Source organism: Marmota marmota, unplaced genomic scaffold (assembly GCF_001458135.2).
Source record: "Marmota marmota marmota unplaced genomic scaffold, marMar, whole genome shotgun sequence".
NCBI lineage: Eukaryota > Metazoa > Chordata > Mammalia > Rodentia > Sciuridae > Marmota > Marmota marmota.
In genome coordinates, this window is record NW_025999842.1 from 28,692,470 (window position 1) to 28,703,203 (window position 10,734).

The 10,734-nt window shown below is 38.8% G+C and overlaps 1 protein-coding gene across 3 annotated transcripts in view; it reads right to left on the reverse strand.

Annotated features, from left to right (window-relative positions):
• Positions 1-10,716, reverse strand: part of Ppil6 (peptidylprolyl isomerase like 6) — a 32,810-nt gene extending 22,094 nt beyond the window's left edge. For all 3 annotated transcript variants that reach the window (XM_048786638.1, XM_048786583.1, XM_015497316.2), the window contains exons 1-3: positions 10,546-10,716; positions 4,266-4,361; positions 234-422 (exon numbers count right to left, since the gene is read on the reverse strand). In XM_048786638.1, the coding sequence (XP_048642595.1) occupies positions 234-422; positions 4,266-4,361; positions 10,546-10,680 (420 nt within the window). In that variant the 5' untranslated portion in view covers positions 10,681-10,716. The remainder of the gene's footprint in view (positions 1-233; positions 423-4,265; positions 4,362-10,545) is intronic.
• Positions 10,717-10,734: the final 18 nt, after the last annotated feature.

Genomic DNA, 10,734 nt, shown 5'->3' on the forward strand with positions numbered 1-10,734 from the left:
TCCCCATGCAGCTTACCTACTGAGAAATAACGCTTGCTCTATAGCACCAAGCCAAACTTTGCCTTCCTACAGTCTTTCGCAAATGAATCTTAATAGTCACCAAAGGCTTATACCCATGGCTCCTACCTTTTATATTCCTTTTGTTAGAATATGAATAATGAATGCTGAGGTAACATAAATGATCAAAAATTTCACTATTTTACTTTGTAAAAAAATAAATCAATATAACTTGCCTTGGTGTCTCTCAAGAATTTTGTGGAAAAATCCACAGTAAGTGCCTCATAAAGTGCAGGGGGCTTAATATCAACTATATCCCACACCTTGTGGGCCCATTTCTGCAGATCAGATGCATCACCGAGGAATTTATCATTAATAAAACACATCACATTGGAAGAATATTCCCATGTTTCATCCTTGAGTTCCTATAGGAAAAGACAAAAAAAATGTAATGAAGGAAAGAAAACAAACAAACAACTTCTATCCATAAGCCAGAATTTGGAATCAACTCTAGGATTGAATATTTTAAAAATATGCTTTTACCATCTTTCAAAAGTCTTCAGTGAAAGAGAATTTAAGAATATTTTAAGTAATCAAAGATCATGAAAGCACAGAATTATTTAAAAAACTAATCTTAATATGCTGAGCATACTTATTATATTAACTCAGAAACAAAGTGCAACTCTGGCCAGGCAAGGTGGCATACACATAGGATCACAAGTTTAAAGGTGATCTTCGCAATTTAGTGAGACCTTCTCTCAAAATGAAGTAAAGGGATAGGGATGTAGTAGTTCAGTGGTAGAATGTCCCTGGGTTAAATACCAGAGGGGAAGAAGAAAAGAGCAGTCTCTGTCTTCATTTACCAAACACATTTTACTATGTGCATGCTTGGGAAGGCTAGGGATTCTGGGTAAGGGATGATTTTATTTCTTTTCTTTGTTAGTACTGGGGATTAAACCCAGGGGTGCTTTAACCATTAAGCTACATCCCCAGCTCTGTTTAATATTTGTATTTTGAGACAGGGTCTTGCTAAGTTGTTTAGGGCCTCACTAAGTTGCTAAAGATGGCTTTGAACTTGTAATCTTGCCTCCAGAGCTGCTGGAATTATAGGCTGGAATTACACGATGTCCAGCTAAGGGATGATTTTTCAATGCAAACTATTAAGAGATTTTTTTTTTTTTTTTTTTTTTTGGTATAGGGGGCAAAAATGGAGGGGCTAACCTTTAGGAAAATGCCTCCTGAGAGGCCAGCAGGGATTTTCAAAACCCAGTCAGGCAATGAAGAAGCCCCTCAAAATAAATGTGTCAGTGTCTTCATCCACAAAATGCTGCTGGTCAACCTCCTGAATCCTTAGTGCATGGCTACTGAGTTACATCCCCTCTGAAATCTGCCGATTATCAAGTGCCAGCTGTGGAAAACCATGAATATCTTTGTACAGCCATTCTCAAACTGTAGTGGGCTTTGGAATCACAGATTCCTAAGGCCCATCTGACTTTCTGATTGTGGGATGGGGCCTTAGAATTTGCGTTTCTAAACATCCAAGGAGACACTGATGCTGCTGGTCTGGAGACTGTACTTAAAAAAATAAGTTTGAGGGAACAGTTTGCCTCCAACTTGCCAACTTGGCCATTCCTAGCTTCTCCCACAAGATTTAATATCCTGCTGCTTGTTTCCCATGATCCTCTCAAAACCTGCTTCCTGGCAGAGAAAAACTTCTTCATGTTCTACCATAAATCATTGATAGAAACTATGTGTCAATAGTTCCTAGAATGTTCAATTTATCAGTATTATATTTTCTAGACCCAAAACCCAAAAAGGAAGAAAAAAATCTAATCATGAACATTTTAGTTAGCCTTATGGGAGAAATGCAGTAGATGGTACTTTTTATTTAGAGGCTAAAGGTTAAAATGCCTTATCTCTGCCTCTTCTGTACATAAGGAGACTCCTTGCTTGCCTCAAGATAGCAGACTGGACCTGGTAGTTTCTAGGACTTTTCATCCAGGATCTATGATGCAACCTTTTTTAGAGGGGAGAGAGAGGCCCTTCCAAAGACCTGAAGCCATCCCTTGAGAGGGGCATTAAATTCTGCTGAAGCATAAGGCCAGCTGGCCTAATGAACTGATTCAGTAAGACCACATGCACTAAGAAGCACTTCATATAACATAAGACACAAAGCTCTCATTAAAGAAGGACCAAAAGACTGACTTGAAAAGGAAGAAAAGGTTAAGGTGACAGATATCCAGAGGATGAGTGTGGCAGAGAAAAGAAAGTAAAGATAAGGAATAAAGTATAGGTAGCAAGAAGCAGCCATGATTAACTAGGAAGCCTCAACGAGAAAGACAGCAGGAGAGCACAAATCACCTCCAGGCAGTGCAGATTGGAGAGGGAGGAGGCTGGCGAGTAAAATTTACACTTTTTTTTTTCCGTAGTACTGGGGATGGGATGGAATCCAGGGGTTCTCTACAACTGAGTACATCCCCAGTCCTCTTTAGTTTTTTTTTTTTTTTTTGAGACAGGGTCTCACTAAGTTGCCCAGGTTGGCCTTGAACTTGTGATCTTCCTGCCTCCAAGCATTGAACCCCAAATCACTGTGTCCAGCTAACTGGTCTTTAAGAGGACAATGGGAATGTACAAGAGGACCAGGTGCAATCCACAGACCATGACATCACAGTTTTCCTATAGGCAGAGGGCATGAGACTGGAAGGCAGTATTATGTTTGATAATAAAAATTTAGAAAAAGTATTGTTTATGTTAGGGTGATGAACTGTTCCAATTTGCCTGTGACTGTCCTACGTTCCAGGAAGCCTCTCAGTCTCAGGCAGCTAGGACCATTGGTAACCCCAGTTGTGTAAGGAATAGGTGTGTGTGTGTGTGTGTGTGTGTGTGTGTGCGTGCGCGCGCATGCGCATGTATACACATACACATATATATGTGTTTACCATTGTTCTTTGTGAATTCTTATGAAAATGGCTACAAAAGTATGATGAGACTTAACAAATGCTATTCTTTCTTTTTTTTTTTTGGTACTAGAGATTGAACCCAGGGGCATTTAACTCCTGGGTTACATCTCCCTCCCTTTTTTATTTTTTACTTAGAGACAGGGTCTTGCTGAGTTGCTTAGGGTCTCGATAATTTGCTGAGGCTGGCTCAGCCTCCTGAGCTGCTGGGATTACAGGCATATGCCATGGTGCCCAGCCTATTCTTGGTATTCTTGACTCAGTCTTGCAACATTCATGTGACTGAAGAGAGAGTGAAGTGGTCTTATAAAGCAACACTATTTACATTGAACCTAATTACAGGATCACAGGATATCCTTATGCAACCAAGCATTGAACGACTGAAACTGCTCAGATCAGGGAAATGGAAATTTCATCATCTACTGGAGAAACGAGGTGGAGCACAGAAACCAGGACTGGGAATCCTGTGCAGGACTAAACCAGGAAAAAGAAGCAGGAAGTAGAACCCTTTCTACACGCCCCAACATGAGAGATTGCTGAGCCAGATCACCACCTTCTTTTCTCTTTTTCACATGCTCCAGGCACAACTATAGAGAGACCAGGGTGGCACAAAAGAGGAGCCCTATCTACCATCCCTGGACAAGCTCCACTAGCCCTGAAGTCTGGGATTTTCCAAGGGTAATGGCAGAAGGGAGAATGGGGAAAAAGGAGCACCAACTGAGACAGGATGCCCTGTGAGAGCTTCAGGCTGTCATACAAGTGCCTCTGTGCAACAGTGTCACACAAACCCTCGGCTATCTGTATGATGTACAACACCGGCTCCTTCCGGAGTAAGAGCCAGGCCACAGCAACTTGAGTGCCAGGTTATCACAGGAAGAGAGGGTTAACCATCAGCAGGGATAAATAACACCACGGAGGATTTTAAACTTACCTTTATCACATGTTCTCCAAAGGAAAATTTGGTAAATATTCTAGTTTTTTTTTAAAAAAGTCCATCTAGTAAAATGATTGAAATCATTTAGGAAAAGCACATCATTTAGAGAAAAAAAATCTAGTTTCATAGGGCTAGGGCTGTGGCTCAGAGGTAGAGTGCTTGCCTATCATGAGTGAGGCACTGGGTTTGATCCTCAGCATCACATAAAAATAACATGAAGATATTGTGTCCACCTATAACTACAAAATAAATATTTTTTAAAAATCTAGTTTCATTAAAAATAACTTTCATTTTGTTCCCAAAACAACGCACAGATAAATAATTCAGGCTAAATTTTGCTTGTTGTCAACATCCCCCATGTCCCAAATATCCTTTACCCTTTTTTTCTCCTGCAGATATTGATACCATGCAAATTCTTGAAGAGGAACCATTATAGGATCTTCAAATTTGGATGGATAATTCATCTTCAGACTCTAGGTTTCAAAATACAATAGTTAGTTTAAAATGAATTCTCTTTTAAAGTCAAAATCATTTCCCCAAACTTTTATGGAGTCTCCAGAAAGTTTTATGCAGCCCATACCTAGGCCACAGTCTGACTGAGATGCCCTGTTCTGCTCTCTGCCCACACTAGGACACGGAGCTTATTTGTCTCTGACTTCTAGAATATAAGCTCCTGAGGGCAAGAACTATGTCTTGGCCTTCCTGTATGTCCTTCTACTATCGAATCTGGCTCATGGTAAATCATTCACTCATGACAATTGAAAAAACAAATGAGTTTATGCCAATAGTTTTGTGATCTGCTTCTTTCAGGACAAATTTTTCCTTAAATTAAACTCTTGCTAAATCTCAGTGGTTCTAGTTAGTTTACTTGAATGAAAATAAGTAAATATTACTGCTGTAATTCACTGATGTAAGGAGATCAAAAGGATACTGTGGTTATACCCCTTAGGAAAAAGATAAGTAAATACTAAATAAATACTAGTAGAATTTAGGTATAGTATTGAGTATGTTTTGGTTGAACATACAATTTTTTGTATGAATCACAGAAAAAATTTATTTATTTATTTAGATGGTATTGGGGATCATGCTCAGAGCCTTATATACGTTAGGCTATAGAAAATTCTTACGGGTATTGACACCAAAACAGACTGGTAGACCAATGGTACAGAATAGAGGACACAGAGACTAACCCACAAAATTACAATTACCTTATATTAAACAAAGGTGCCAAAAACATGCATTGGAGAAAAGATATCTTCTTCAACAAATGGTGCTGGGAAAACTGGAAATCCATATGCAACAAAATGAAATTAAACCCCTATCTCTCACCATGCACAAAACTCAAAATGGATCAAGGATTTAGGAATAAAACCAGAAGAAAAAGTAGGCCCTAATCTACATCATGTGGGATTAGACCCCAACTTCCTTAATTAGATTCCTTTGGCACAAGAATTAAAATCAAGAAACAATAAATGGAATGGACTCAAAATAAAAACCTTCTTCTCAGCAAAAGAAAGAATCTATGAGGTGAATAGAGAGTCTACATCTTGGGAGCAAATTTTTACCCCTCATACATCAGATAGAGCACTAATCTTTAGGGTATATAAAGAATTCAAAAAGTTAAACACCAAAAAACAAAAACAAAACAAAAAAAAAAACCCGATCAATAAATGGGCCAAGGAACTGAACAGACACTTCTCAGATGATGATATAAAATCAACAAATATATGAAAAAAATGTTCATCATCGCTAGCTTTAGAGAAATGCAAATCAAAACCACTCTAAGGGCTGAGATTGTGGCTTAGTGGTGGAGCACTTGCCTGGCATGTGTGGGGCATTGGGTTCGATCCTCAGCACCACATTTAAAATAAGTAAATAAATGAAGTATTGTGTCCATCTATAATTAATAAAAATATTTTTTTAAAAAACCACTCTAAGATTTCATTTCACTTCAGTTAGAATGGCAGTTATTATGAAGACAAACAACAATAAGTGTTGATGAGGATGTGGGGGAAAAGGTACACTCATACATTGATGGTGGGACTTCAAATTGGTGCAGTCAATATGGAGAGCAGTATGGAGATTCCTTGGAAATCTGGGAATAGAACCACCATTTGATGCAGCTATTCCTTTTCCTCTGTCTATACCCAAAGGACTTAAAAACAGCATACTACAGGGACACAGCCACATCAATGTTTATAGCAGCACAATTCACAATAGCTAAACTGTGGAACCAACCTAGATGCCCTTCAATAGATGAATGGATTAAAAAATGTGGCATATATATACAATGGAATATTACTCAGCAATAAAAGAATAAAATCATGGCATTTGCAGGTAAATTAATGGAGTTGGAGAAGCTAATGCTAAGTGAAGTTAGCCAATCACAAATAACCAAATGCCAAATGTTTTTCTTTGATATAAGAAGGCTGATTCATAGTGGGATAGGGAGCGGGAGCATGGGAGGAATAGATGAACTCTAGATAGGGCAGAGGGGTTAGAGGGGAAGGGAGGGGGCATGGGGTAATTAATGATGGTGGAATGTGATGATCATTATTATCTAAAGTACATGTATGAAGACATGAATTGGTGTGAACATACTTTGTATATAACCAGAGATATGAAAAATTGGGCTCTATATGTGTAATAAAAATTGTAATGCATTCCGCTGTCATATATAAATTAAAAAAAAGAAAACTCTTACAGGTTAGCAATTCTGTAGCTCAGTGGCAGAGTGCTTGCCTAGCATGCTTGAGGCACTGGTTTCGATCCTCAGCACCACATAAAAATAAACAAATAAAATAAAGGCATTCTGTCCATCTACAACTACAAAAAAAATTTTTTTTAAAACTTTTAATTAGACCAGAGACCCTCCACCTAATAGAGGAAAAAGTAGGCCCAAATGTTCATCACGTCGGATTAGGCCCTGACTTCCTTTTTATTTATTTATTTATTATTATTTTTTTATTAGCTACACATGACAGTACAATGATCTTGAGAATTCATACATTTGAATCAAATGGGGTATATTTTCTCACTTTTCTTTGTACAGGTTGCAGAATCACATTGGTCATGCAGTCACATATATACATACAGCAATAATAATGTCTATTTTATTCTGCTACCCTTCCTATCCCCCCTACTCCTCCCCTCCCCTCCCATCATTTCTCTCTATCCAATCTAATGTGACACACTTTTTTTTCTCCTCACAACATCATACATGCATTCTGTATAACGATGAGGGTCTCCTTCCATCTTCCATGCAACTCCCCTTCTCCCTCCTTTTCCCTCCCACCTCTCTTCCCTATTTAGTGGTAATCTTCTTCTCATGCTCTTCCTCCCTATCCCATTTTGAGTCACCCCCCCTTTATATCAGAGAAGACATTCGGCATTTGTTTTTTAGGGATTGGCTAACTTCACTTAGCATAATCTGCTCTAATGCCATCCATTTCCCTGCAAATGCCATGATCTTATTATTTTTTAGTGCTGAGTAGGCCCTGACTTTCCTTAACAAAACTCCTAAAGCGCAAGAAATAAAATCAAGATATATAAATGGAATGGACTCAAACTAAAAAGCTTCTCAGCAAAAGAAAAAATCAATGAGGTGAAGAGAGAGCCTACATTTTGAGAGCAAATTTTTGCCACATGCACGTCCAATAGAGCACTAATCTCCAGGATATATAAAGAACTCAAAAAACATAACACCAAAAAAGCAAAGAACCCAATCAATAAATGGGCTAATGAACTGAACAGACACTTCTCAGATGATGATATACATTCGATCAACAAATATATGAAAAAATGTTCAACATCTCTAGTAATTAGAGAAATTCGAATCTAAGCTGAGATTTCATCTCCAATCAGAATGGCAGCTATCAAGAATACAAACAACAATAAGTGTTGGCGAGGATGTGGGGGGAAAGGCATACTCATGCATTGCTGGTGGGACTGCAAATTGGTACAACCAATCTGGAAAGCAGTATGGAGATTCCTTGGAAAACTTGGAATGGAACCACCTTTTTACCCAGCTATCCCACTCCTCAGTCTATTCCTAAAGGTCTTACAATCAGCATACTATAGTAATGCAGCCACATCAATATTTATAGCAGCTGAATTCACAATAGCTAAACTGTGAAACCAACCTAGATGCCCTTCAATAGATGAATGGATAAAGAAACTGTGGTATATATACACAATGGAATATTATTCAGCATTAAAAGAAAATAAAATTATGGCATTTGCAGGTAAATGGATGGAGTTGGAGAATATCACGGTAAGTGAAAGAAGCTAATGCATAAAACCAAAGGCCAAATGTTCTCTCTGATAAGTGGATGCTGATCCATAATGAGCAGGGGGGGCTAGGGAGCATAGGAAAAATGGAGGAACTATGATTGGGCAAAGTGGGGGTGAGGCAGGGGTATGAAGGCAGGAAAGATGGTGGAATGAGATGGACATCATTACCCTAGGTACGTGTATGACTGCACATATGGTGCAACGCTACATCCTGTACAACCAGAGAAATGAAAAGTTGTGCTGCAGCTGTGTACAATGAGTCAAAATGCATTCTGCTGTCATATATACCTAGTTAAAATAAACAAATGAATAATTTTTAAAAGTTTTGTTCTTGATATTAGTTTCACTGTATCCCCCTAAAGCAAGAGAAGGCAGTGGAAGCAACAACAATTAGGCCCCACTTTCCCAGCAGGTCTGAGAAGTGGTTGGGCCAACTGGGAAAAAGTAATAGCTGCTGGAGTAGGCACCTTGTCAAAGTGAGGCTGGTGCTTAGAGACCCTGTTGTGGACTGAAAGGGCACTAATTTGGCACATTTCATCAGGGGTGAGTATTCCAAGGGCAAGAAATCCAGGACATAAGTGCGTACTACTTTGGGACTCCGGAGAGCAAAAGAGGAAAACAGTGGTAGGGCCATTTCCTTCTTAGACTACTGTATCCAACAAAAACAACAATGTCTGGTTGCTCAGTTCCACTTTCTGTGCTCTGTTTGATGAAATCCTACAGGATGACTGCTGTTTCTAACTGAGGAATTAACTGGAGTAACCAGCAAACCCAGTAGTATTCAAATTAAGCACATCATACTTTTCTTTATAGTTTAGCATTTGGTCTGGAATCAACTACGTCCAAATTAAAATATATCTACTTATCCTTACCCTTTATGAATCTTAATCTTTTATAGCAAATCAGGGATCTGAGATTGCTCATAAATGATCATGCCAGGAATATAATCACATAACCTCTATTAAGACAGAACTAACTGAATTTACACTGATATGTTTTCATATTTGATAGTGTTACTGTAGGCAAAAGCTTAAGAAAGGGGAAATTACATTATTAACATATCAAAGATATTGTTTTCTTGACTTAGCAGGGGTTGGTCCACTGCCTATTTTGTAAGGCCTGAAAGCCAAGATTAATTTTTAGATTTGCAAATATTGAAAAAAATCAAAATATAAGTCATATTTCATGTCATGTGAAAATTCAGTGTTCATAATAAAGCTTTATTGGAACACCACCATTCATTTATATATCTGTGGCTACTTTTATAATATCAGGACAAAGTTGAATACTTGTGACTGAGACCCTATGGCCCACTTATATTTACTACCAGGCATAGAAAACATGGGCCTTCAGAAAAGGAGCTAAGAAAAACAAGAATGTTCTTATTAAATAAAATTTTGGACATAAAATGTTACTAGCCCCATCAGCCCATAATTTCCACTTCTTTTGATCAACCTGTATTATATTCATAGATGTCCCAACACCTGTTTTCTTCACTTAAACTTTCCTTATTTTGCAAGTTATTTTTTTTTTTATTTTACTCTGTAGATTCTGGAACAGGCAAGAAGGCCTGCTTAAGATGAATTCTATATGGAATAACATTTTGTTATCCAATATCCAGCAGGATACTTTGGTAGATAAAAATACCAATAAGACATGTTTGTGGGGTCTAGTGAGGCTTTGAAGAGAAACTTGGCTTGGCGAGTACTTTTGCAACAAACCCCAAAGACCAGTGGAATATTACATTTCAACATTTCATCACTGGCAGTATGAGTGACACGGCCAAATTCTTCAGTTTCTTTCAGTGGTTTCTTTTTAAGCCATTTTGCATATTTACAAAGAAATTTTGGGATTGTTCAAAGCACTTGGGGCCACTTGTTAAGAAATCCGTGAGGCATTTTTTTCTGTCAGAATGTAGTGATTGTTATAGCAATTAAAAAAAAAAATCTTACCAAGTGAATAGTTTTCGAAAATCACTTGGGGAAGGAGTTTGTAAAAATCCACGAGTTAGAGTAACACTTTAAACTTTTTTGTCATGAGTTTTAATAAATCTGTAATTCAATTTTTAAAATTAATGTGGAATAAAATGTGTAAATACGTAGGAGTAGTAATTACTATTTTTCCCAGGAAGGTTCTGAATACTTCCTTTGCTGGGATCTCCCTTTACACGTCACCCTACTCCAAGCCAAATGCCCGCCCCTGACCCGAATGTGTCCTCTCTGCGCTCCCGGGGTGGTCCCAGCCAGCCCAACCTTCCTCCAGTAGAACATCCACCGGCCTGCACCAGACAGCGAGGCGCATAATACACGCCGCGAGGCCGGGAAGCCTGGAGGGTCGCCGCATTGGGGGTTTTCCTGCGGTTACCTCAGCAGTAGACTTCGCAACCTGAAAGCTGGAGCTTTTGAAGATCCCCACCACTTTCACCTGCAGCGGCCGCTCGGGCGGCGACTTAGAGCTGCATGGGGCGGGAGTGGGCCGCAACCTCTGCAAGCGGTCCATTGCGGAGCTAGTAGACTAACCCCGAGCCAAAAAAAAAAAAAAAAAACCACGTGA